We start from the raw sequence: 27,537 nt of genomic DNA on the forward strand, positions 1-27,537 counted from the left end.
TGTGTCGGTCATGAAGAGCATCAATAGAAAGGCTCCAAGTACTCTAACGTAGTAGCCAGCAAAAAGTCCACGAGGAGCACTCACGCTATCTTCTACACTTGGAAGAGCATTGAAATGTTGAAAAGCTTGCGAACACCGTAGCTGATATTGAAGCAATTGAATAATGACGAACAAACTACCGGATGCAGTTGGCATGTTTTTGACTAGCTACAGATTTATTGAAGAGTTTTTTTTGCTACATTAAACACTACTGTAATCGAATTTGAAAGACGCTCCTTTATTTCAGCAAAGATCGAATGCTCCATTTGTTCAATGAATGTTTGGATGCTTCCAACACGTCAGTCGGAGGGGATCTCGCGCGGATAACGCGAGCAGTATCCAGCAACCTGGTCGTAGATCATGATAGCTTGAAAAGACGGCAGATACAGCAATTTCTTGAATGAAGTTGTTGAAACGTCAAATATCATCGTCTAGCAATGTGGGCAGTCACTGCACATCGATAAAGATCGATCCACTCAAAGCAAAGTATCATTGCCTTGATCCGCCTCGCTCTATTTCAAATTGTAATTTGTAAGACAATTCATTTATTCAAGGGATGTGCCGTACGCCTTTGACATGTCAGTCATTGATTTTCTTGAATTGTCGTGCATCATGCCAGTATCAAATCACCGCCGTAAATTCATCATTTTACAGGCGACGTCAACAAGAAGAGTTACTTTCCCCTTCTCATCCGCTGTTTCGGTCATAAAGAGCTTCAAAAGAAAGGCTTCAAGCACTCTGACTCGGTTACAGCAAAGAGGTTACGAGGAACACGCACATTATCTTCTACGCTTCGACGAGCATTAAATATTTTGAGAAGATTGTGAACACCGTAGCTGAGATTGAAGCAATTGAAGAATGACGAACAAACAACCGGATTCATGTATATTCATGTATATGGCTTAGTTACAGATATATTGAAGTTTTTTTGATGTATTAAACACTACTGTAAACGAGTTTGAAGGCTCTCCATTTTTTGGGTGCGTTGACGGGATGTTATACGTCTCCAAAAAGCTACCCAGCTCGTGGAGACTGGGGTAGTGAAATGGGCAATGACAAGTAGCCATGTGTCCTATAGTCCTGCACAAAGCCGAGAGCCTGCCTGTGGTAGAAGACTGCGAGCTTACAGGAAGTCAAGCGTCTAATGAACCGGCACAGTGGTGCGGCTGGAAGGGGTGCGTTAGCCAGGAGAGCAACGGCACAAGCTTCTCAGTAAAAGGGGGTGGTGACTCGAAGTACGAGTACTCGACAGATTAGGATGATCAAAGGCAGTCTAAACGAGTGACCTTTGGATCAGCTCTTATTAAAGAGGACGAGCCTTTGAAAGAGGTGTTTGAGGCCGTCAAATACTAAATTGCGGAGGCTTCCTCAGTTGAGGTTTCCGGCAAGTCTTTAAATTTGCTGAGGAGAAAGCAAATTTTTTGGAGATGTCGTGGGATCTGTTCCTAGTCGAATCAAAGGAAGGAATGATCCACGAAATAATCACACCAGTTCCAGAAGAGAACTTGGTGGACTGTTGCTCGTCGTCCACAATGGACGAGAGCGTCCTAGAAACGGACAAAATAAATGGTTCGCTGCTCAAGGCTGGGATGTCTTGAGAGGCATTCCGTTCTTTGAGGTTCTGTGAAAACATCGCGATGTGTTCTTAGAAGAAGTGGCGAGCCGCCTACCAGCAGATAGGGGCATCGGGCACGAAATAGACCTCGAACCTGGCACTTAGTATTTTGTGACCAGGCAATGGCCGTTGCCGAAAGAACAAGTCGATTATATCGATAAGTTCTTCGACAAGCGAGCCAAGGCGGGACATTTGCGTGAGAGCGAATCGCCTTTCTGCAGCCCAACCTTTTGTATGCGTAAAGCCACAGGTGGATGGCGCGTGGTTCATGCTTAAATTAAGCTGAACACGGCGACCATTCTGGCTCAAACGCCAATGTCGCGGAAAGATGTTTTGTTGAATACATTGAACTATGGATTTTTGCGACGAAACAATACTACGCCCACAAATGTCATTTGACGGAGTAGATTCGTCAGAATTCGTGAGACTTATTTTGAGCAATATGGGCAAGTCCGTATTGAATTGGTACCGCCTTTACTGCGGACTTTGTGCGCATGAACGTGCATAAAACGTGGGCCCTTTTCAAGCAACGAATGCGCTTACGATACGGGCCCAACGGGTTCGAGGATGGTCTTCGAGAGCGAATATTTCATCTAACACAGAGAAAAACTATCCACAAGAGCATTTCTAAGTCCTGAATATATTAATTCAAACTGACTCAGAGATAAGTAAATTCGAGACGCGATACTTCTTCCAAAATGGTTAAGGGAAGAAACAGCGAAGAAGATAAAGGACGAAGAGAGTCCAAGTACTCTTTAAGAGGCTATTGAAATTGCCTTTTACTTCAAGTTGCACATTTCTCGGGGAAATCACAACTGTCTGCGACCAAAGTGTCAAAAACGATTCCAAGTAAACTCATCATCGGCCAGGCAAGCCTCGACCTCAATAGCCAAGGAAGGTAGACTGGAAAAAAGAGGCTACTTTCAATAAGTGTGGTATCAAGGGTCACATCACGCCGGAATGCCGAAGCATAGAGACCAAGGTCGCGAAGGAAACAAATCACTATGTAAATGGTTCCTTCTACTCAACCTTAAAAGCACCGGCATGCGCCTTTCGAGGCTTTACCCAAAAGAGGAATGTTTCGATATTTATCGAAAATTTGCGCAGCTAAAAGTCGTTTTCAAGTAATGCCAATTTCTAAGCAGAATGCTGTGCTCCTGGATATGATCTGGCTCCGTGAGCAAAACCCAGAAATTCATTGGAAGGCTTTGACGCTAAAACCTCGTGAGGTAGCAGATGAGTCACCGTTGGCTTTAAAGCCTCTGTCAACAGCATGGTCACACCAAGCTTATCTTAGCTAAATCTGTTGCCAATGAGTTGCGCACAGGAGATGTTGAGTGCGTGTTCGTTATCGATCCGCACGAATCGGATAAAGCTGAACGTTTTAAGTTACAAGGATGGGAGACACTGAAAGACAATTTAGCGTATGACGTGTCGAGGAAGTACAAGGACACAGTGTTCGTATTTAAAGCCTTGAACTTTTAGAGTCATTTCCGTGATGCGACGAGGACGTCGAGCCGTCTGGCTGAAGCCAAGATCAACATTCATTACGTTGTCTTCGTCGACTTGTACGTCAAGATCTAACGCTTGTGCGAGCTCTTCCGAAATACCGTTGTGATTCAAGCCGTATTACCAAGTACGACACCTCCATTCGTAAAGGTATTGAGCATGAGATCAAGCTGAAGCTAGGCGGTAATCCGTGTGCGGTACCGCAATGGCGACAAAGCCCGGAACAACGTAAATCAATCCAAGACTGGACAAAGGAGATGGTGAAAGCGGGCAATATTCCACCCAATTACTCTTCGTTTTGGGCGCCAACGTTTTGCGTCAAGAAACCTGTCGGTTGGCGTATCGTTCACGACTATTGACAACTTAATGCAGCAACAGTAATGTCAGCAATCCCGACGCCATGTCAGCAGGTCATTCGTTCTCCTGTATGGACTTATTGTGGGGCTACTAACGACTCAAATTACGCGATCAAGTCATCCCTTTAACCGCGTTTCTAACGTCTGATGGATTGTTTGAGTACCTAGTAACACCTATGGGACTAAGCGGTAGTCCCGGGGTATTTAATTGTCTTCTTCAATGTGTTTTCAGTAACTTGCGTGACGTGATGCGCATCTAATTTGATGAAATCTATGTTTTCATGCGCAACTCGGACATTCAAGAGCATATTGCGGCTCAAGATCGCGTGCTAAAGCGATGCGAGGGGCAAGAGCTCTACCTTAAATTGTCCAAGTGCAAGTTTTGTGTGCCGGAAATCCCGGGCTTGGGTGACTTTGCCGGACGCGCTGGTGTCCGCATGGATCCCGACAAGATGAAGATTATCCGCGGCTGGCCCGTGCCGAACACAAAAAAGCCAATGGAATACTTATTGGGCACAACCGTTTACTTGTCCCGCTTCTACCCGGACTTTGTACAGTTTGTCAGACCTCTTAACAAGTCCATTAAAGGCAAGAAGTCCAAAGAGACTTTACGTTGACAGATCATCAAATGGCGTGCTTTAAACAGTTAAAGCATCGCCTTTCAACGCCACCAGGGTTGCGTCTTCCCAACTTTTCCAACCCATTGGTATCCGAATGGACGCGTTTAACTTTGCGATTGGGAGAATTTTGTATCGAAAGGAGGGAAAGACGGAGTATCCCATTACGTACTTCAATTACAAGAAGAAACCTACGAAATCAAGCGGCACCATGAAACAACATGAAGAGAATGAGGACCCCATCGCGTACACCGGCCGCAAAATGAAGCCTGCGGAGTTAAACTACCCCTTTCAGGGGCAAGAACTTTTCGCGATCATGCATGCCTTCGAGGTTTGGCGCGTGTAATTTCTCGATCGTCCGTTCGTCGTTGAGACAGATCACAAGAGCATCGAGACCATTTGAACACAGAAGACAACCAACCGACGAATGGCAAGATGGTTTAATGAGCTCACGAAATATCTACCAATGTTTAAGTGGATTTCAGGAAATACAAATGAACTCACGGATGCGCTTTCTCGCAACCCCGAATTCGAACACAAAGCAGCCCAAGTGAGTCTGCAAGACCTTCTTGAAGCAGCCGCTAACCGTGACGTTGTAGCCGTTATGGGCTCGCGCCAAGATTTACTCAAAGTGTCAACGAAAGCTGTACAAGTCTAATCTGGAAAGAAAGAAGATCATTGAGCAGCTCGAAAAGGGTGCTAAATCGCCTAGGTATGTGTTAGAGAACAATCTTCTCTACTTCAAGACGCAGGAGGACGAAGAATTCATACTCGTGATTCTTGTCAATGACGATCTCAATAATCGCGTTATTTTTGACAATCATGACTCCGCTGCTGCCGGCGATTCAGGATACTTTAAGACGTATCTAGCCGTGCAGCGTAAGTACTTGTGGCCGCGTATGTCAAAGTACATTCAGCGCTATGTGGGCACATACGAAATGTGTCTGCGCAACAAGGCCCGTCAAACAAGGCCACCAAGTCTAATAAACTCGCAAAGTTTTCCAAGTGGAAGGTGGGTCAAAATTTCAATGGACTCTTTGGTCGCGAAACCCGAGACTAGCTCTAGTCATGACGCGCTGATGGTTATCGTCGATAGCTTGACCAAACGAGCCAAGTTCATTCAGGCCAAAACGACGGCGACGGCCGAAGTTATCGCAGATCTTTTCTTGAAGAACTACGCCAAAGACTACGGACTACCAATGTCTACGTGTCCGATCGCGACTCTTAATTTACTTCAAAGTTCTGGTCTTCAGTAATGAACGCTATATAAACGCAGCATACTTGTCGTCAGTGTTTAGACCGCAAACAGACGGTCAAACATAGCGAACCAATAAATTTATCGAAGACTATCTTCGAAGAGTCGTTAAACCAGCCCAGAATAACTGGGATGAGTTTATGCATTTGGCAGAATTTGCGTATAATCGTCGAGTTCACGCATCGATCGGGATGTCACCGTTCGAAGCGGATATTGACTACTGCTCATATATGCCGGATGATGTAGCAGCCGATCCCGAGTTCAAAATGCTGAACAAGGCGACTTAAAACTTCATTCCAACAAGAAGTCGTTCTGAAGAAGACACAAGACGCGATGAGCGAGGCTCACGAAGAAGTGAAAGCCTACTATGATACGAATCGAAAATTGCAAGAGTTTGCGTGGGACAAACGGTCTTACAAGACGGTAAAAAAAACTCGACACTCATCATGAAATTTTTGCCTTGGTTTCGAATTTCGCGCCACCTTTTGTGGGCCTGTAGAAAATCGTCAAAAAAATCACCACGACTTATACAAAATTGCAATGTCAAAAGATCGAAGATCCATCCCGTATTTCATACGTCGTTACTCAAACCATACAGGAAGGACGACAATCGACGGCAGCAAGCGAACAAAGTGCTTTTAGCAGACGGAAAACAGAAGGACAACTTGTCCAAGCCGTCATCGGCTACCGTCGTCGCCGTGGCAAAGAACAATACAAGATCCATTGACTCGGTGAGCAAAGAAAAAAATGCCACGTGGGAGTCTGAGTTGCAATTCTTCAGCAGATTCCCGAATTGATCGTTGCGTACTGGAGCTCAAAGAATGGAGGCCTTTTCTCAATGAAATCATGTGAACGGAAGCAGTCTTCCGCCAGCAAAAGTAGAATGTTGCCATTAATGTGGTACACTCTTTAGACATCACTATTCTATACAAATAAAAAAGAATTAAAAGAAATAGAAATTTTAGTAAAGAATGGTGACCTGCAAATAGTTCAGCATGGAGAAGCGACACGGATCCGTCTATACATTGAATACATATGGAAAGATAGGTGACATCTACTAGGAATGGTTGGTGCTGAGAGTACAATCGTAAGAGCAGCAAGGCCACTGCCAATTAATCTCACTTCTCAATTTCCTATCTTCGCTCCAAACACTTGCCCTTAGCGGCACCGTTGTCACTACAAGCCTTCCTCGTCCCTTCAGTTGCGCACTAATTACAAGCCCCGTCCTTCGCTACTCTGATTTAATGCACTGGTAGCATGAGAGCCTCGGGCACCCGCTAGTACACGGCTTTACAAGACTATGCACCGGATCTTCTATTGGCCAAGTATGGAGACAACAATTGGGAATATGTCAAGCAGTGCATAATTTGTAAGCGTGCAAAAATATTTCTTATCGTCTTTCTGGACGATCTGCTGGTGTATTATGAACCATCTTCAAGAGGTATTGAGCGTCTGGACTAACATCATGCCACTCTAAACGGTAAAAATACCCTATTCTACGACAAGAAGTAGATTATCTGGGCTATACACTGATCGCGGAAGAAATCAAGCTGCAACCTAAGACGATTCATGCGATCCAACAGACTGCGACCCGCGCAACGAGAAAGAACTTTGACGATTTTTGGTCATGATAATTGTTATCATGATATGGTGCCCAACACAACCGCTTTGTGTCAGCCCTTGCATCGGTTCACCATTGCAAAATTTTCTATACGTGGCTGTCCAGTGGTACGCGACGCGGAACTCTCTGAGGATTGCCTGCTATTGATCTTTATCAAGCGGTTTCGTAGTTATGTTGGTCTCAGGGATCGGTGTCCTGCGCAATGCAGCTTTGGTGCCCGACGAGATTTATCCATATGACATGGCATGTAGCAGCGACGCTCTTTTCCGTCATCCTCCGATGGAGTGTGAAATTCATAGTCCACCATCTTCACATCGTCGAGAAAGGTGCTAAGAGTCGGTGACTCACATTTAGCTGTCATCAGACAAAGGAATGTACAACACAACCGAACGGTTAGCTTTTTACACCCCAACCTCAAAGAGAACATGAAGCGATTTTGTCACTAGGTGTCAGCAGTCTGATAACAAAGGCTGCAATGGGGCACACATCGGTTGGTGGGCCGTTGTTATGCTACATTTAGTTTATAATTAGATACCATTTTGTTCTATTCAAAATAATTAATCACCAGAATCCCAGTCATTATGGGTTTAACACATGTGGCAGTCACCAGATATAAATCTGGTGGTCGAATTCTATTATAAATTAGTTAGGGCAAGGTTTAAATTTAGATTATTAAATAAAGTTCAGTTCGCCTTTCGAAGTTGTAGCGTCTAGGGCCTTCCTAAGGCTTGCGCATTGATCTACGAAAGAAAGAATCCTTTTTAAGGTATTTACTTTCGGGCATTAGTTGTCACTTGGTCCTTCAAACCCTTAGATTCCTTTAACTAGGATTCATTGAGCTCGACGAGCTTGTACAATTCACTGAGATTTTTAAAAGATATCAGCTCTATAGTACTAAATGAGTCTATGAGTCTATGAGTCTATAAGTCTTCCTCTGACTTAAGGAGCGAGGTAGCTCCATAGCTCCGCTACATAATCCCTATCCTCAAAACTTTGCTATGAGTTTATGTTAATCGATACAGCGGTGCACTATTATGAGGGCAATTGACCTGACGAATGACAAATAGCGCATGGTTGTTCATAAGCATGAGTGACTCCGGGCTCTTTTTATTTAGAAGGACGATGCCCCTGTGACTTGAGCCGCCACATCTATAGTAGGTGCACGGGGTGTCGCGTCACGTAAGCATTGTTTCCTATAAGAGGAGCAATAAATATTATTCCTATAAGAGGAATAATAAATATAATTTCCTATAAGAGGAGTAATAAATATTGTTTCCTGTAAGTAAAATAATAGATTTTATTTTCCATTAGAGGAATAATTACTATTATTTCTATAAGAGGAATTATATATATATATTTGTAAGAGGAATAATGAATATTATTTTTTATGAGAGGAATAAATATATAATGTTTTTCTGTGAGAGGTCTAATAGAATTTTTTTTCACAAGAGGAATAATTAATATTATTTTCTATAAGAGGAAAAATAAATATTATAATTTATAAAAAAAGTAAATAAAGAAGTACAAAACTATTAATTTTCATTATTTTTGACTTAATGATTTCAGAATTGCCAAATCTGGTAATATTGACGCTTAGTTCTGCTGATTGGCTAATTTTAGATTAAATCAACCCCCGCCAATTGTTACAAGACACGACGCTTTACATAGTAAAGCAGTCTCTATTTTTTATTCAGCGTGAACCAAATGTAAACCCCATTTTGCTGCAAGAGATGACGAACAGTGGAAAGCGTTCTCAAAAGGTTGAAGAATGGTAACGTATCAACTTCTTTTTTCTCTTTTTTCTGCTTGCCATTGGGAATGTTCATTCACATTCTTATTTTTCTCGCTTTAATCATTATTTCTGTACAGGTCGCCTATTCGAATACAAGAAATGAATTCGAGGAAAACTGGGAAGTATTCCGGAGCAGTTGGAATGAAACCACACGAATTATATTGAATATTTGTCAACAACATGGATCAATCCGCACAAGAAGAGTTTGTTCGGGCGTGGATAAATTCGAACGGCATTTCGGTCACACCGTCACCTCCCGCAGAGAGGATGCCTGTAGGCGGGCACGTCGTAATGCGGCCACGCTCTACTTAGCACACACCCTAGCACAGCGAGGAAGCGGTTTGCACCTGCTTCTCTTGCGTGCAGTGAGGTAGTTGTGGTGGGCGCGCAAGCGACCTCACCCAACACACTAAGAACTCTGGTGAAGTGACGTCACGGGAGCGGTAATCCGTCTCCTCGTGCGCACTTACCAAGTAGGTAGTAAATTTCAGACTGATTTATATTTAATAGAATTAAATACAAATACCTATTTTTACCAATTAAAATGATATCTCTATAGATATCATTTAATATGTATTGCGAGCGTATCTTTATAGATACCTCGCGTAACTGATGACGCTAGCCGTCATCATGGATGACGCTGGGCGTCATCCCTCCTAATGTGAATGCACCCATGTGCATCACATCCACAAGGGTTGGTCACAAATGTGCACCACACCCGAGTGTTGGGTCTAATTACTATTATTTAGTAATTGACCATCCCCTTAAGTACCAAATGTACTTAATGGGGACTGTGTAACATTAGGGCAACTCTAGCCCGTTACACCATCCCCCTCTTTAAGAACGAATTTACATTTTTAAATTCGACAGAGTAGAGAGAGGAACTGCGAGCAGCTTTACGCGCCGCTAGTTCACTCGATCACTCTCGCGCACGTGTTTCTATACACGGCGCCCAAGATGCCACCTAAAAGGGGCCACGTTGGTGGGTCGTCTGCGAAGACGCCCACACAACCTCGCACTAAGCGCACGCGCCGCGTTAATTCGCCGGNATATAATGTTTTTCTATGAGAGGTCTAATAGAATTATTTTTCACAAGAGGATTAATTAATATTATTTCCTATAAGAGGAAAGATAAATATTATTTTCTATAAAAAAAGTAAATAAAAAATACGAAACTATTAATTTTCTTTATTTTTGACTTAATGGTTTCAGAATTACCAAATCTGGTAATATTGACGCTTAGTTCTGCTGATTGGCTAATTTAAGATTAAATCAACCCCCGCCAATTGTTAAAAGACACGACGCTTTACATAGGTAAAGCAGTCTCTATTTTTTATTCAGCGTGAACTTTCAGAAAAAAATCAAGCACACTAATAAAAAAGGGTCGCGGCTATGGCCACAGACATAACTACTACGGCCACAGACATAAATACTACGGCGACAGACATTACTACTACGGCGACAGACATAACTACTACGGCCACAGGCAAAAGTACTAGGCCACAAAAAAGTAAACTTGCAACATGCTAAATTATGATTGGTCTATATTTCCAAATCAGGTATCCTGGCAATACAAATCGCGATTTTTTTTTATTTCTATCGACCGATTTTCTGTGACCTGTCGGACTGCGGTGTTGCTAGCACGAGCTTCCGCGACGTGTTTTTTGCCGTGCTTCTCTCTCTCACACTTACTCGCTCTCTCGCTCATAACCTAAAGAGAACATTCTTGACTGTGTCAGATAAAATTTTCCAATACTCTGACTGACTGTGCCGATCCTCACTCAATCTGCTATTTTCTATGATTTATCTGATTTCACTGCTTTTCACCGCACTAACGGCTTTTGATATTTAATAGACGGTGAGGAGCAGGAAAACAGGCAGTTCAATGAGCGGAAGGCTATGGAAGATTATATTAATAAGATGGCAGCTGCAAAGGGCTATGGAATTGTTACCAAAATCCTCTTACAAGCAAAGAATTGGCAGACAAGTTGTTCACTATAAATGTGATCGTGGAAATTTAGACCGAAACCGTCACAGACTTTCCCAAGAAACAAGAAGTCAAATGGCAAAAGGCAATGCCCTCATTGACTGCCCTTTCAAAGGAGTTGGATCAAAAACAAAAGGTAAGCTATCCAATATTTTTGAATAAATTTACTGAAGATATCAATGCATTAACAATCTCTACCTTCCTTACAGACAGCACCTGGTCCTTTACAGTCACTTGCAATGGACACAACCACGACTCCTCCACGTCGGCGACAGCCCATCCAGTGCAAACTCAAATTTCAGAGGCCCAAGAGGAGGAAATTGACGGACTCTTTCAGTCTTGTTTGAAAGCCCGACATGTCCAGACCATTTTCAGGGAGCAAGATGCGCCATTGGAGATCACCAAACGATTAGTTTGGAATATCAAGCAAAAAATGCCATAGAAAAGCTTGATGGACGAACCCCGACGGATACGCTGTACCAAACCTTTTAGGATTACGAATCTAAAATAGACATCGAGGAAGGACGCCTCGGGGCACATCACCCATCTCTTTTTTGCGCATCCAAAAAGCGTAGAGCTTGTTCGGAACCACTGCGATGTGCTTTTGCTGGATTGCACATTCAAAACCAGCAAAACACGGTTTCCTCTGCTTCTCTGCCGCCTTTGTTTTCATGAAGAGCGAGGATGCCAACTCGTACATGATCGCAATAAAATTTATTATACGATTGTTCCATGATGATAATTCCAAGAGCTTTTGTGATCGACCAAGACCTTGCGCTAACGAGTGCATTACATAGCATCTTTCCCGCAGCATTCATCATACTTTGCATGTGGCACATTGAAAAGGAAGTCGTTGCCAGATGTAAACCCCATTTTGCTGCAAGAGATGACGAACAGTGGAAAGCGTTCTCAAAAGGTTGAAGAATGGTAACGTATCAACTTCTTTTTTCTCTTTTTTCTGCTTGCCATTGGGAATGTTTATTCACATGTTTATTTTTCTCGCTTTAATCATTATTTCTGTACAGGTCGCCTATTCGAATACAGGAAATGAATTCGAGGAAAACTGGGAAGTATTCCGGAGCAGTTGGAATGAAACCACACGAATTATATTGAATATTTGTCAACAACATGGATCAATCCGCACAAGAAGAGTAATTGACCATCCCCTTAAGTACCAAATGTACTTAATGGGGACTGTGTAACATTAGGGCAACTCTAGCCCGTTACAATGCCCACAGTATCGTAAAAGAATTTATCGCAAGCAGCATGAAAACCTTCTTGCATGCTGTGAATGGATAATTCAATCGATCGAAAGCTTCCAGATTGAATATACCACAGGACTAGCCAAGCAGCAAATGAAGATCTTACTTTTTGGACAGCTTACCCCACGTGGAAACATTTCAAGATGTCAATAGAAAGATCTTTTATTTTGCCCTTCGGAAAGTATTTGGAGAGGTAAGATTGAAATATTTTAGTGGTATTTTGCCTGCATCGTCACTTCAATCATTTATTGACTAAATATTTGTATTTACAGCTGGAAAAAGCTCGACGTCCATAGGCAGATCGTCCAAATCCATGCACCTCCACTTTTACTACTGTCTGAGAGGTACCTTGTGAGCACCAGTTGCGGTTGATCATCGGAAATGAGAGGAGACTTGAATTGCAAGATATAGATGTACATTATCACCTCCATCAACTTCCTCCACCACGTCCTCCTGTTGTTGACCAACCTGACAATGTTTTACCAGTCTTACTTGAAAGAGTTCAAGAAAAAAACTGTTGTTGACCAACCTGACAATGTTTTACCAGCCTTACTTGAAAGAGTTCAAAATCATCCTCAACACTAGAAAGATGCAGTAGTGAACGACGTGACAGATTTATCGCAGGTATTTTTTAATTATTATTTTTTTGTTCTTCTTTGTTGTTCCATGGGTGATTTCAATTGCTAACGCACTTTGAATTAGCAAACACCACAGGTTCTAGACGAGCCGGAAGTTGCGCGAAGAAAAGGAAGGCCTAGCACAAGCAACAACACCTCTACGCAACGAGACCCGTCAAATTTTGAATATATAGAGGGGATAACTTCAAAGAGGAGGAAGGTGCCAACATGCAGTGCTTGCCATCCAAAAGATCATCGACGTACTTTTCCAGCGTGCCCTGTGAATGTTCAAGCTCGAAATCAATCTCTTTCAGCAGCCGGACCCTCCCGAACATCATCAGCAATCACCAATCCATCTGATTCATGAAGAGATGTATAGAAAAAGAAGTAAGCTATCCTCACCATTATTATATCTAAAAAAATCATTATATTAGGAGGTTTCAAGTAAAAAAATATCGGTCGATAGAAATAAAAAAATCGCGATTTGTATTGTCAGGATACCTGATTTGGAAATTTAAACCAATCATAATATAGGATGTTGTAAGTTTACTTTATGTCTGTGGCCCTAGTACTTTTGTCTGTGGCCGTAGTAGTTATGTCTGTGGCCGTAGTAGTTATGTCTGTGGCCATAGCCGCGACCATAAAAAAATATTCGACCATCGAGGTATAGCGATTTTCGCTCTTTTAATCTTGTGGTGAATTTAGACCTGTCGTCGATATAGTACGCCTGATGTTTCACGAACTCATCGTGTATTCTTTTCGTCGCGACGTGGAGGTAAAGCCAGAACAGCTGTGTTGCGTAGAATTTCTGATCCGGCTGACAACACACAGATAAACAGCCTTTTCGTTCCGCTGTCCACAATTAAAAAGTTCAATTTCCAGCACTTTTACTGAAGACTAGCGCGTTCTCCTCAGCTGCACACAATGAATACATGCGAGGTACAGGACGTGGCGAGTCTCCGGTTGGCCGACCACATCTGTATCTGGGACGCAAGTCGATGGCCATTCAGGTACACGCACCACGGCATCGTATTTGCAACAGGGGCGTCTACTGATGATATTTCAGTCGCTCATGTTTGGTCCCGCAAAACAGGATTGCGCGAGTCGCAGGCGGACTCTAAGTTTCAGCTCACGAGTCTTACTGAATTTTTGAACGGACGATTTTTGTCGGACATGCGCCGCGTGCAGTACAACTCGTCGCTGGTGGCCGAAGCCAGCTCGTCGTTGGGCGAAGTGCATCGCACACATGCGGACGCGCCTCCTGTCGTGCTAGCGCGCTGTCGTTTTCTGCTAGGACTCGGGCAGGGCCACTTTAGTATTTTGTCGCTGAATTGTGAACATGTTGCGCTGTGGTGTACGACGGGCGTAGGGTGGTCTAAACAGCTCCTTTCACGGACGAAGACCAAGGTGCCATTCTTGACGTCGTCAGCAAAGTCGATTACTGCGCTTGAAAGTCTGTATTCTGAAATTCATGATATCCAAGAGATGGGGAAGGAGAAGAACAAGAAGCTTCAAGGTCTGAAGGGAAAGCGAGTGTACTTAAGACTGAAAGACAGTGGCAAGTTTGCGAAACGAGTTGGAAACGAGTTGTATTTGGTGCAGGATGACCCTCATGAGAAGGACTGGGCATTTAGACAGAGACCTACCGCTTTGCGCTTGGGCGTGCGCGTTCAGGCGTACAATTGCGTACGTGTAGAATTTGAAGACTACGAGAAGCCTGGTGAGGTGCTGTATGCGAGCTCCAGTGGACTGAGGCTTACGCGACGTCGGACGATGCAATTTAAACGCTGGTTCCAGTTTGAATTGGGTTGGGACGGAGAACTTCAGAGCTTACGTCATCGACGCTGGTTTGTCGGTGCGCAGACTCGCGATGGATTGTTGCGCCCATTCATTGCGCGAGATAAGGCAGCTTCGTTTGAGATAATTGATGCCAATGAAATTGATGCTCAAAGCTTCGTCATGGCAGCAACGTTTATTAACTCGGAAGATTGCGAGCATCCAGCTCTTATCCAGAGAGCAGATTCGGCGCCAGAACTAGATAAAGTTGCAGACGACGAGAGTGAAGATGGGCACCAGTAAAGTTGTTAAAATTAAATTGAGTGTACAGTTGTTTTGTAAATTTCTTAAGATAGTGCCAACTTGCAAGTTAAATTTTGTCGTATGTAGCATTGATTTCCGGGTGACGTCGTCTGTGACACAAACACTGATTAAAAGCAAGGCAACAATTACGACAGATTATCCCTGTGAAATATGCATGATGGATATGTCTCAGACCAATTAGGTGTCCAGGAACTAATATAGCAGCGTCCAAAATAAGCGCAAGGGACAAGCAGTAAACACACAAGGTGAAGTACAACGGCAAACATAAAAGTTTTTTTGTATCTACCTAATGTAGGGGCTTCGATCGCTCGAACATACAGTAAGCTTTTATTAGGCTTTAAGCAGAAAATAAGTGCAACATGACAGCGGCCGCAAAGCTTGCAATCTACAAATATGACTGGCTGTAGATAGCAGCCACAAATTTATTAATGAGCCAAACGTGTTAGTTTCGAGGTTATTTTGAAATTCTTCCGCATAAAGTTCAATTCGAGGGTATATCGAGTCGTATGGTGCCATTACAATAAGTTCATTGCTGGGAATTAGAAGTTTTACAAGACGGAGGCAGCATAATTTAGATACAATGAAACACAAATGAGATAATGAAAGGGAAGCCGTCATAGGCGAGGAGAAATTGATGGTTAATAAGTGGCGATCCCCATTATTGAGAAACCTGTCGACATAGCAAAGAGTCTGTAACAACATTTCGAGCTTCAATTCAGATGTATTTTTACCTGATCGTATTCAAACGCAACTTTTCAAAAAGAGATCGTGCAGTTTTGTTGTTTTTGGTTTAACTTAACAGATAAATGTTTAAGGTGAAAGTTATCCCCTACATTTCACTATCTCGTTTTAAAATATTTAATAAGAAATCATTTTTGAATTTATTTGCAATTAACAACTTAATCAAGACCAAATGGAATATTAGCTACGTTTGTGATCAGGACTTGATTCGCAAAACGAACAATATAACATTCTTTTAAAAGGGTCATACAGCACGAAGCACGGAGCATGCGTGAAATACAAACATGCGTGTATTTAAGAATATTCTATTGTATCATAACATTCTTTTGAATGGGTCATACAGCACGAAGCACGGAGCACGCGTGAATTACAAACATGCGGGTACTCTTAAATACATGCATGTTTGTACTTCACGCATGCTCCGTTAAATACATGCATGTTTGTATTTCACGCATGTGTTCCGTGCTTCGTGCTCTGTGGCCCATTCAAAAGCATGTTATGATACAAAATAATAAGACTCACATACCTCAAACTATTTTATATATTCTATCTAATAATTATGTCACTTAAGCGAAGGTGGTGGCTCCGACAATACATCGTCTGTTTACAATATTAGAAGCCTGTGCAGCACCTCGCGATTTATATATAAATAGCTGTACCGAAGGCTGTTTATTTTCTACAATAACCGCATCGGCTGTCCGGCACCCAAGGCCAACATCCTGTCGGCTTCTAGTAATGATTATAGTGGGCCTGCGCACGCGAGTAGGATTCGCATCTTTGCTTTCAAAGGTCTGTCCACCGGTACATGCACTAACACACAAGCTTCATCATGTAAGCAGATCAAGACTTATAGCTCAAAGCCTCACTGCGGTCTCGAATAAGTCTCAAAGATTTTTTCGATCCGGGACTCGAACCAGAGACCTCCTATACATCAATTAATCACATGAGCCACAAGGCGCAAACTCATTACGCGAAATTGGATCAATTTTAAATAATACTGCGCCAACAAACAAATAACATTTACAAGCATAATTGATTCCGGTAACATGTACCATACTATTTGTGTATGCTTAACCATCTTGCTAGGTAGATTGTGAGGGCATAAATTTTAATTTACTAATATATACAACCTTTTAACATAGCTAAAATGTGAATAGATCCACGTGCTTTTGCTTACAAAATTTCCTACAGGTGCATAAGTGAATCTCAGAGTTGAAATAATACGTCAGCTTCCTAAATCTAGTGCATTTCACATTGGTGAGGAAACAAGAATTTACTCTCAATATTTCACGGGCTTAATTTCTAAACTAACGGCTGCAGCAGCAATATGCAGTGTATTTATAAACACTTTGCGTTGCGTCACTGTTAAAATCTCGCAACTTTGCGTAAAAAATTCCTATAATACTTGAGTTTGCACTTAAAATGCAGTCAGTCACCCCCGTGAACCTGTAAGTAATTGAGTCTTAAGTTCTTAACGAGCTTATAATAATAAGGCCTACAAACCCAAAAAAAAAAAAGAAAATAGTTCATTTCTGCGTAAGGAACCTTTGATACTTAGCGAACTTATGGCAGTTCATCTACTAAAAACATGATTAATTTTTATATATATATATATATTTAAAGAAGATGCCTAACGCAGAAAGAAGCTCAACTCGTACAATGTACCCGCGCCCAAGTTCCAACAGACTCACTCCTCGCCGCCAGCGAATCCAAGCCGACAAACTTGATATTATTGGTAAACACAAGCGCAGGGGTCGAGGCCTCTTTTAAAGATTTTTATGAGCCCAGTCCCCTTTTGTCTCTTTGACCAGCAATCATAGAAAGGTAAAGTTACAATTGCAGAACGGTATTTTAATATTGATTCCTTGAGAGCTTAGCCCTCTTGGAACGCTTAAACAGCTTAAAGCTACAGAGCTAAAGCACTATTTCCTCGATTAATACAATTACAGGAGATTTGCGGAAATCAAACATCATAATTTCAACATATTGTGGTTATTGGGGCAAATTTATACAATCCAATCCAACAGATCTTGAGGTCCAGCCTAGGGATACTGACATCGACAGACTTCAGTTTACATTACAACATAGCGGCCGGAGACTCAACCAACTTCAAGCTTTTCGTACTCGAAGCTCCGCTTACCACTAAAATTTTTGACTATGCTATCGAACATACGGCGCGTGGGAAGTGCCTGGGTCCGACTGCCAGCAAAATAATTTATCAGCTATTTCCGTCTCTGTCTGTGCAATAAAAATAGACAAATTGATTTCTCAATTTGCAGGCGAAGACTTGAGGTCAAAATTATTGAAGGTGATGTTGCAACTCTCTAATTACATATGTGCACATGTAAGAAGGATAGCTTTAATTGCATAGTTTGATTGAGTTTTGTACGCAATGTGTATGGTTTGAGTAAAGCAAAAGTTAAGATAGATAATTATCACATTGTAGCTCAGTCGGTTAGATGTGGCAGCATTAATCGAGAGGTCGCGGATTCGGGTCCCGCCACTGTCCGGAAGTTTTAGCCTATAGGGAACTGATGTTTGGGGTTCATCAATGTATCCTGCCAGATAGTGACGTCCCTTGTTTTGTGCTGTGACTTACAACAGAAGGAAAGTAACGTGGTTACAAACCAATGGTCGCGAGGAACGGATGGCTAGCAACGTTTTGCAGGAATGAATGGACGTGAATCAATTCACTCACAAATAACACACTCAATTAATATACTCACTTTTGGTTTTACAGTCTCGGCCACAAGTAACAACTTTGCAAGCATAGACCTTCTTTAGGTTATGAGTCCAAACAACGATTCAAGTGTCAGGGTCCAACCCTTTGACGGAAACAACTGTGCCTTGTGGAGTTTAAATATGGGACTGTGGGAAGCGATTACCGGCAAAGCTCCCGTGTCAAAGTCGACGGAGCAGCAGGCGCACGCTGCGATCGTTCTCAACCTCAGCAATTCGTAGCTCATGCAAGTTGAAACTACAACAAGTGCACAGGGGGCGTGAGTGACACTTGAGAAGATTCATCGCACCCAGGATAAGGCGAACCAACCATGGCTCAAGGAGAAGTTTGCGCCTTTCGGTATGCGTCGCCAAATATCAGTAAGCACGTCATGACGTTGAAGAAACTGATTATGGAGATGAATAGCGCGAATTGCGGGCCAAGCGAGGTAGGCATTGCGCGACGATGCTGCGAAGTTTGCCCGCTTGCTACGAGAGTCTCATACAAGCGTTTCGAATGTCGACTGCTTCGTATGGTTTTGGGGGCCACGTAAGCAAGTTAATTGCTAAAAAAAGTGCGTCAGAAGGAGTCGACGCGCATCAAGGAAGCTACGGCACTGCTTGCAAGCAGCAAGAATCAGAAGCAGCAGTATACAAAGCAGCGCGGTCGTAGGACCAAGGCACCGTCTGGGACGTGCTTTAATTGTGCAAAACGGGCCACTACGCGAGAGACTGCCGAGCCAAGAGACGAGACAAGTCGAGTGACGACGAGCAATCAAACGGTGCCTTTCTCACATCGGAGACGGCTTTAAGTGGCGCATGGGTTATAGACAGCGGGGCTTCGACTCACATGTGTAAAGACCGCGAATCGTTTGTGGAGTACAAGGAGACAGAAAATTCGCAGGGTGTATTTAGCGCAAAGAAAAGCGCCCAACTGAAGGTTCTTGGGCACGGATCTGTAGTACTTCGCGTGTGGATCGGTCGAGCATGGGTAAATGCTCACTTGGAGAAGACGCTTCACGTGGAAGACTTAAACAAGAAAAAAAAATCCGTGACAGCCGCGACTGCGCGTGGCATGCCCGTCGAGATTACTGATGACGAGTGCATCGTGAAGCTCAAAGGAAAGCCTGTGGCGACAGGCTCGAAATGGAAATTTCATAAACATCAACACGGATGCTGAAGAAGAGTATCACTTGGCAACTGGCGAAGTTAGAGTGTGGCACAGACGTCTCGGCCACACATCGTATAGAACAGTTAACGAGATGACTAAAGACGGCCGAATCAACGGTGCTGTACCAGAGGCAGAGGGTGTGTGCGAGGTGTGCGCAACAGCTAAGCAAGTCAAGAAGCCTTCCACACGAATGAAGCAGCTTTGAAAGCTAGGGAGAGTGCACGCTCGGATAGTATCGTGTGCTCAGACGTGATTAGACCGATCAACCCAGCATCGAAGTCCGGTTTCAAATATATCGTGCCTTTCATCAGGATGAAGAGCCGGTTTGTTACGATCTATCCCATGCGCATGAATAGTGAAGAGACGGAAGCGCTTGATATATTCTGCGAGGAAGTGGCGACGGCAGCCGACACGAAAATCAAGGTGCTGCGCAGTGACAATGGTAGTGAATATCGAAACACTCGCATGAAAGTAATTTGTGGCAGGCGCGGAATCAAGCAGGAATATTCTGTGCAATATAATACACAGCAGAATGGCATGGCAGAGTGTATGAACAGGACCCTGGTTGAGATGACAAGATCCATGCTTAAAGACAACGGTCTAGACAAGAGCTGTTGGTGCGAGGCGATGATGATGGCAGCGGGCATCAGAGAAATTTTGCCGAATTCGTCTGACAAGAAGTCAAGTCCTTTTGAGATGTTGTTTACTAGGAAGCCGCGTATGGAGCACATGCGTGAGTCTGGTGCCTTATGCTATGCGCATATAACAAAGGAGAAGCGCAAGAAGCTGGACGATTCTGGCGTCAAGTGCTACTTTCTCAGATACGCCAAGGAGCACAAGGTATACCGACTTCTTAATGCAAGCGATAGTTCAATCATCATTTACTCGAAGTGTGACTTTCGATGAGCAAGCTGTAAGGGCTTACAAAATAAGCCAAACCGAGGATATTCTAGACGTTGTTGATGCAGTGGAGAGCTGAAATCTAAACGGTGAAACGACAGACCACTACCTACAAGGGCTTCTAGCACCCCAGGTAGATATGGGGAAGAAGAATGGTTAATGCGCCCTGTACGCAAGAAGCGAGACGTAGTGCGTTACGAGCAGGAGTATCGAAACCATCCTCGAGGAGTATTCAATTTGGATGACTATGAGGACGACTACAGCGCACTATACTGCCTCAATGCCGAGGACAATGACGGTGAGCAATCGAAGTCGTGCCGTAAGGTGATAACTAGCAAATACAAGGATCAGTGGCTTGAAGCGATGAAGAGTGAAAAGAATCTTTTGGAGAAGCACAAGATGTGGGAGCTTGTTGATATGCCGCAAGGACAGAAGGCTATCGGATGCAAGTGGGTTTTTCGAATTAAACGCAATCCAAATGAATCTATTATCAAGTTTGAGGCACAGCTGGTGGCCAAGGGATTCACACAACGACCCAGCATTGATTAAATAGACAAATTCGCTCCAGTGGCTCGGAAGGAGTCCATTATACTGCACTTGCAATTGTCGCGACTGAGGATCTCGAAGTGGAGAATGTTGATGTGGATACAGAATTTCTTTACGGGAAAGTCGAAGAAGAAAAAAATATGGACCAGCCGGGTGGCTTCGAAATTTCGATCAGGTCAGCTCAGAAATGTCTTCTTAGAAAGGCATTGCATGGAACCAAGCAAGCTGCCCGTCAATGGAATAACAAGCTAAATCAGCACTTGGAAGACCAAGGCTTTGAAAGCTCTGCGGCAGACCCATGCGTGTATTTTCGAAAGTCAACGGTTGAAAACAGCATTGTTGTGATATATGTCGACGACTTGATGATTTTCAGCAAGAAAGCAGAGCACATCGAAATGATCAAGAGCGCATTGAAGAAAGTATTCAGCATCAAGGAACTTGTGGAGTTCAAGTACTGTTTAGGAATCGAGATCCACCGCGACAGAAGCGACAAGATGATCACGATTAATAAGCGCGCAGATATTAAGCGACTTTCCGAGAAGTTCGGCATCGAGAACTGCAAGGAAGTACACACTCTAGCAGACAGTAACTCGAAGCTTGTGAAATTAGCGGACAAGGAAGCATCGCGAACTTGTGGGAGCGCTCATGTATGAAGCAGCATGCACTCGCCCAGGCATTGCACATGCTGTTGGTGAGGTGGCCAAGTTCTGCGAACACTATGAAAAGCCACACTGGATTGCAGCCAAGAAAATTCTCAAATATCTGTGGACAACTCAAGACATTGGATCGTATTCGACGAAGCGAGCAAGGGAGAGCTCATCGGTTTTGCTGATGCAAATTGGGCTGGTGATTTGGATACGCGGCGCTTGACAACTGGATACGTGTTCTTCCTGAATTTTAGTGTTATCTCGTGGAAGTCGAAATAGTAGCCAACGATCGCGACTTCGAGCACAGAGGCTGAAAACATTAGTCTATACAACGCAGTTCAAGAAGCGGTCTGGCTTCGATTGTTGCTGAAGGACATGAAATTTTCTAAAAATGGAGCCACAACGATCTACCAAGATAACCAAGGTTGTATTGCTTTGGCGAAGAATCCCCTCTACCATTCAAGAACTAAGTACATCGATATTAAGCTTCACTTGTTACGTGAAAAAGTCGTACGCAAGGTTATCGAGTTGGAGTACAAGTCCACGGAAGACATGGTGGCCGATGGACTGACGAAGGCGCTTGCAAAGGACAAGCACAGCAAGTTCGGTGCGAGTCTCAGGATGCACGCTTAAGCAAACATCGAGTGCGAACATCAAGGGAGAGTATTGAAGGTGATGTTGCAACTCTCTAATTACATATGTGCACATGTAGGAAGGATAGCTTTAATTGCATAGTTTGATTGAGTGTTTTTACGCAATGTGTATTGTTTTAGTAAAGCAAAAGTTAAGATAGATAGTTATCACATTGTAGCTCAGTCGGTTAGATGTGGCAGCATTAATTGAGAGGTCGCGGATTCGGGTCCCGCCACTGTCCGGAAGTTTAAGCCTATAGGGAACTGATGTTTGGGGTTCATCAATGTATCCTGCCAAATAGTGACGTCCCCCGTTTTGTGCTGTGACTTACAACAGAAGTAACGTGGTTACAAACCAATGGTCGCGAGGAAAGGATGGCTAGCAACGTTTTGCAGGAATGAATGGACGTGAATCAATTCACTCACAAATAACACACTCAATTAATATACTCACTTTTGGTTTTACAGTCTTGGCTACAAGTAGCAACTCTGCAAGCGTAGACCTTCTTTAATTAATTCCACTATGGTCGAATGGCGCTGTTGACATGTCTCGGTCACGTGTGCGGAGTATTTTTTACATAGCCATTCAGCCGGGGTTTCTGCAGTGCGAAACAACCCAAGCCGGTATCGAGACCAAGTAAACGGTCCAGCGGGCAACGGCGTTGCTCAATACAGACCTCTGGGATTCACGAAAGCGGCAAATGTGAGTGGCTGTGTGCCCTGAAGCTGGGGAGTGCTGCGCCGTTGTTAGGATGGCCGACAGAATGGTGCAAGCTGGTGTAGACAAGACCCGATTACCTTCGGAGGACGAAGGTGAGCTGAAGCCGAATTACGTCAGCGCTCAAAGTCTCGGGCGACGAGAGAATGAAGAAGAAGAAGATAAAGCTGAGTACCTTGTGGCCCGGGTGATGGGGTGTTGCGGGAGCAGCGCGTCACGTAAGAACTTAGTCCAACGGGAGAAAAGTCTGCGGAGTGGATAGGCGTCGATGAGCTGAGGCAATGCGCGGACTTGGTAGAGGCTTGCGACCGGTACCTCACGAAGTACCCGGACGGCGCAAAGTTTTGTGCTGAATTTATCACAACGGACCTGTCTAGCCTTAATCTAACGGCCGACAGTCCCAAGGGGGGACGACTGCGCCATTCACGCCTTGCATATAGCCTTTTTGAGCTATTAGAGGATTAGGTGGGGCAGCCACGGCATAAGGCCGAATAGCAAAAGAGTATTTGAAGTGTATGAAAGTCATCGACAGTGGACTGTTTGGGGTACAACTTCAAGCAGCTAGCACAGTTTCTCCGGATGAAATTCCTCGCACAGGGGTCGGTCGTAAGAAAAGTTCATTCAAAACCGTTAGAGGGGCGTTAATCTCGGACCCCTGGACATCGCGCAGATGGCGTGGGTGAAGAATTATCACTTGAAGATGGGGCGTACCTCGTGTATGCGCTGAAGACTTCCTAACGCAGACATTATGTCGCGGAGTTGAAGGATGGACATTTGAAATCTGCCCGGGAGGGCGGCACCCAGGGCAACATGACCCAGATGTGTATTAGAAGGTTCAGATTCCTACATCGAAACAAGCTTCAATGTGGAAGCGAATAGGCCGGTAAACACTGAGGTCCAACATTGTCCGCTTTAAGTGAATTAGAATGAGAGCCTGGAGGCCGCTTGGAAACCATCGGATCAATCTATCCCAACCTATAGCGGATTTCGACTGACGCAAGTTGTGCGGTCAGAAAGATGGAGAAGACTCGGTCACGCACCAGCACCGTTTGGACGCATTGATAGCACGTCCGTTGAATAGCCTCGTATCATCGACAAAGGCTGTGTCGAAGGCGTGCGCTCGTCATCAAAGAGGTTACCAGCAACGCGGGGAATCTAAGAGTCGGATAACGACCATCAGAGTAACTTCGATTTCATTGAACCAGATGAAGTGGCGTGTGACGGCACGAAGCGTATGCCACGTCTGAGACTACCATCTCATCCGGGACCCACACCAATCAAAACTTTCTCTTGGAATGCTCATCCAAGACGCCCGCCGAACAAAGAAGCCCTCCAGGAGATTGTGAAAATGACACCACAGTTGAGCAGCGAGGTTGCATTGAAAGAAAAAAATGTTGCTATGCTTCAATGATGCGACAGCCCACACGCATATGATATTAAATGGCGGAAGCTGACGCCTTCAGAAACCAGAAGCAAGAACGAACCTGTAGCTGGCGAAAATCAAGGCGGAATTGACTAAAAGCAAGAAGTGACGTAGCTACTTCGAGGACTTCACGAATTCGTCACCTGCTCAGCATTCACACGCCAGAGTGGAGAGATGTAGAGTGTTGTGTAGTTGAAAGCAGTGGCGTCCAGACCACGTGAAGAAGCACAGCCCGGGGGATAGCAGGTATGAAGTATAGTGACCCCCAGAAGAGCAACCTTGATGAGAAAGGAGGTGCGATCACCCACTGCGGCTGCAGAATCACCCTCGTCGCGCCGAGATGCTCAACAAATTTGAGTCCAATTTGCTTGTATAAAGTGTGTAGCCACTAAAATATGTTTCCAGGACATCACTGACGCAAGCGTATAATCTAAGGGTCGCTGACCAACGTAGCCATTATTCCTACTTAAAAAAAATGCCAAGTTTGGACCGAAGGTTTCCAACGAGGACATGGCTGGATACTGCATCCACATAATTTACACCGAGCGCGGTTGCTTACGACTGTAAAGAGGAGACAATACAAGGTTTCAGCTTATTTGTATCGTTGCACGACGAAATATATAACTGTGACATGATAATAAACATTATTTGCGCAAGATGCGACCGAATAGTGCCGTCCCTCATTGCGGATGGTGCTTTGTGCTGACTTCCTATTAGCCACTTTTGCCCTCGTATCGGCTCTAGATGGCTTAAAGCAGGTAGACTGGCTAGCAGGTTGATCTTTACGCATACGGTTTGAATTACATAGTTGTCATCATTAAAATATATCGCGTCTTGTTTTTTTATTTATGTATCACTTTAATTGTTAGCTTACCGGCTTAACCAAGTCTTAGCTGCGATTTTAGGAGACAAACAATTTGAGTCTATAGCCGGTCGGAACATTCGCCACGCATTGAGATATCTCTTTGATCCTCAAAATCATTGCAGACATAGTGACTTTCGAACAGGTAGCGGCGCCATTTGTCTTGATTTTGCGAAGGCTTTTGACAGTGATTAGTGGCGGATGATACGAATTCTTTTGAATCACTGAAATTGCAAAATATACCGTCGTTGGGTTGTACTTTTCTTTAACGGGACATTAATACAGGTCCTCATTAATAACAACCAATCGCCTTATGTTGGCTTTGGAGTGGGAGTTCGCCAAGGGGACCCACTGTCACCTGGCATCTTCGTTCTGATTATCGAACCCTTGCTTTGCTATTTTCGGGCCAACAATTAAGATTTTTTTATTTAGATTTGGGGTTGTGTGCATTACATTCTTAGCTTCGCTGACGACGTTACCAGACTAGTAAAAAATCTACATCATTCATTTCTCGCTCGAGTACAAGACTTTTGCGATGCAGCCGGAATGCAACTTAATATGGATAAAACTGTTCTTTTTTTCATTTTAGCAATATTGGCAACGTTCACTTACACTATGGAGTACAAATTATGCCTTACTTATAAAGTTTGACCTTCTAGCGGAGCTGCCTCGCTCCTTAAGTCAGATAAAAACTTTTAGACTTATAGTATCACTTAGTTCAACGGAACTAGTGTAATAACTTTGTGGGCCGTACAAGCTCGTAGAGAGCTTACTTTATCCTAGTTCAAGGGACTCAGTGGTTCGTAGAGCCAAGTGGCAACTAATTTTCCAGAGTATATACATTAGGAAGGCTTATGACTTTCACCGATCGCAGCACAAGCCTTAGGAAGGCACTAGACACTTAAATATTAAAATGAGAACTGAACTTTGTTTAATGTTTTGAGATTAAAACCTTACCAAAATTACACTTAAATTAGATTAAGACCACCACATCTTTTTCTGGTAGCAGCCACTCGTATTACCCATAACAAATAGAATTTTAATGATTTTACCTATTCTAATTAGAAATATGGGTATTTAATTCATAAAGAACCACATTAACGATTTACTAATCGTAGTGTGCCCCATTTTCACTAACTGACCTGACCAATATGGAAACATAAATCCCTCCGCATTACTTCTGGAAAAAAGTTTTAGCCGCGCTTCATCGCAAAGCTTGCCAGTATCTTTTATATCGAGGCAATTTCGTATTTTTAACTGTTGTGTGTTTTTGGCAAGACTGCTGACACTACCACGCTCCAGCCCGAGCCTGGAAGTATGAGACTCATCTATTCACACCGCTCGATCATAGTTAAGAGCCTGGCACCATGAGTATTAGTGCCTCTTCACTAGGAAACGTTTGCTAGAGCAAATCCTGCTCTAAAAAAAAAACGTTTCTGCTTTACATATCTGAAAGTTTGACGGGGGAATCTTTGCTCATTAGTAGAGTGCTGTTCATACTGTGGATTGCTCTGAAGCTGTCAGGATCAGTCAACTCCCTGAGCCCTTGACCACTCATTTCGATTTATTTCTTAAGCATTCATTTTCTTTAATTCGATTTACATATGCGCCATAATAAAAACAAGTAAAATCGTCTGCGCAGATAGGAGAGATGATACTTAGTAAGAATTAAAATCAGTATACGCGATACCATAAGGAGTGGACCAAAAGCATCGATTAGAAAAACTAAACTTAATTCAATCGTAATTAACCCTCATTCCTTACAAGTGGTACCACTTGCTGGTCTTCCGCTCGCTTCTTCGCGTCCGCTCGCTTCTTCGTCGTCCGTTCGCTTTCTCCATTCACTCACAGCTTCGCCGTTCGCTCGCTTTTTCGTCGTTCACGTCGCTCTTCGTTAGAATGCGCTGCTTAAGATCGCGCTTTGTTGGATTGCCCGGCACTGCTCCCACTCGCAGCCGCTAACGTACTGCTTGTAGCGTGGGAATTTCCGCTCGCAGTTAACTGCTCCATTCCTTTGGAAGCGCTGCGTAGCAGTTTTGAGTGTGTGACTTCAGTATCCATTGTAAATCTAAGCGTCTGCCTGGCAGATAGAGTCGTTTAGTCTTTGTGAGGTTCGGTCCGGCTTAACTTTGTGAAACAGTTTATCTATTTGGGATAAGTTGAATCTCAAACGCATTACGCCAAAGGGCTAAACTAAGTCGTTGAGTTTTATGAGCAAGAAGCAAAAGGCTGATATTCAGGTTCCATCCGACTGCAGAAAGGTTTTCCTCCTTGAGCACGGTGAGAAGTCTGCAAAGACAGCAAACGATCTGCTTGCGTCTTTACAAAAGACCCAGCGCATTGCAAAGATCTTAGCAAACCACCTGTCCAAGCAAGTATCTGCCTTATCAGCTCCTCTACACGGAATAT

At 43.7% G+C, this 27,537-nt stretch overlaps 6 protein-coding genes across 6 annotated transcripts; all 6 read left to right on the plus strand.

The window, feature by feature from the left end:
* Nucleotides 1-2,781: 2,781 nt before the first annotated feature.
* Nucleotides 2,782-3,522, plus strand: CCR75_000517 (uncharacterized protein; the record flags this gene model as incomplete). Its single annotated transcript, XM_067958624.1, has 4 exons — nucleotides 2,782-2,883; nucleotides 2,927-3,115; nucleotides 3,140-3,222; nucleotides 3,279-3,522. The coding sequence occupies 4 exons, from the start codon at nucleotides 2,782-2,784 to the stop codon at nucleotides 3,520-3,522; spliced, it is 618 nt and encodes a 205-aa protein (XP_067822318.1).
* A 21-nt stretch (nucleotides 3,523-3,543) lies between these two features.
* On the plus strand, nucleotides 3,544-3,779 carry CCR75_000516 (uncharacterized protein; the record flags this gene model as incomplete). Its single annotated transcript, XM_067958623.1, has 2 exons — nucleotides 3,544-3,601; nucleotides 3,637-3,779. 2 exons carry the CDS (start codon nucleotides 3,544-3,546, stop codon nucleotides 3,777-3,779), a joined length of 201 nt encoding a protein of 66 aa, XP_067822495.1.
* Nucleotides 3,780-3,800: 21 nt separating this feature from the next.
* CCR75_000515 (uncharacterized protein) lies at nucleotides 3,801-4,136 on the plus strand (the record flags this gene model as incomplete). The annotated part of the gene is made up of 1 exon (XM_067958622.1): nucleotides 3,801-4,136. One exon carries the CDS (start codon nucleotides 3,801-3,803, stop codon nucleotides 4,134-4,136), a length of 336 nt encoding a protein of 111 aa, XP_067822316.1.
* A 97-nt stretch (nucleotides 4,137-4,233) lies between these two features.
* Nucleotides 4,234-4,482, plus strand: CCR75_000514 (uncharacterized protein; the record flags this gene model as incomplete). The annotated part of the gene is made up of 1 exon (XM_067958621.1): nucleotides 4,234-4,482. The coding sequence occupies one exon, from the start codon at nucleotides 4,234-4,236 to the stop codon at nucleotides 4,480-4,482; it is 249 nt and encodes an 82-aa protein (XP_067822317.1).
* Nucleotides 4,483-5,724: 1,242 nt separating this feature from the next.
* Nucleotides 5,725-6,188, plus strand: CCR75_000513 (uncharacterized protein; the record flags this gene model as incomplete). Its single annotated transcript, XM_067958620.1, has 2 exons — nucleotides 5,725-5,801; nucleotides 5,891-6,188. The coding sequence occupies 2 exons, from the start codon at nucleotides 5,725-5,727 to the stop codon at nucleotides 6,186-6,188; spliced, it is 375 nt and encodes a 124-aa protein (XP_067822321.1).
* Nucleotides 6,189-13,594: 7,406 nt separating this feature from the next.
* Nucleotides 13,595-14,749, plus strand: CCR75_000512 (uncharacterized protein; the record flags this gene model as incomplete). The annotated part of the gene is made up of 1 exon (XM_067958619.1): nucleotides 13,595-14,749. The coding sequence occupies one exon, from the start codon at nucleotides 13,595-13,597 to the stop codon at nucleotides 14,747-14,749; it is 1,155 nt and encodes a 384-aa protein (XP_067822322.1).
* Nucleotides 14,750-27,537: the final 12,788 nt, after the last annotated feature.

The sequence above is a fragment of the Bremia lactucae genome, linkage group LG1, assembly GCF_004359215.1.
Source record: "Bremia lactucae strain SF5 linkage group LG1, whole genome shotgun sequence".
NCBI lineage: Eukaryota > Oomycota > Peronosporomycetes > Peronosporales > Peronosporaceae > Bremia > Bremia lactucae.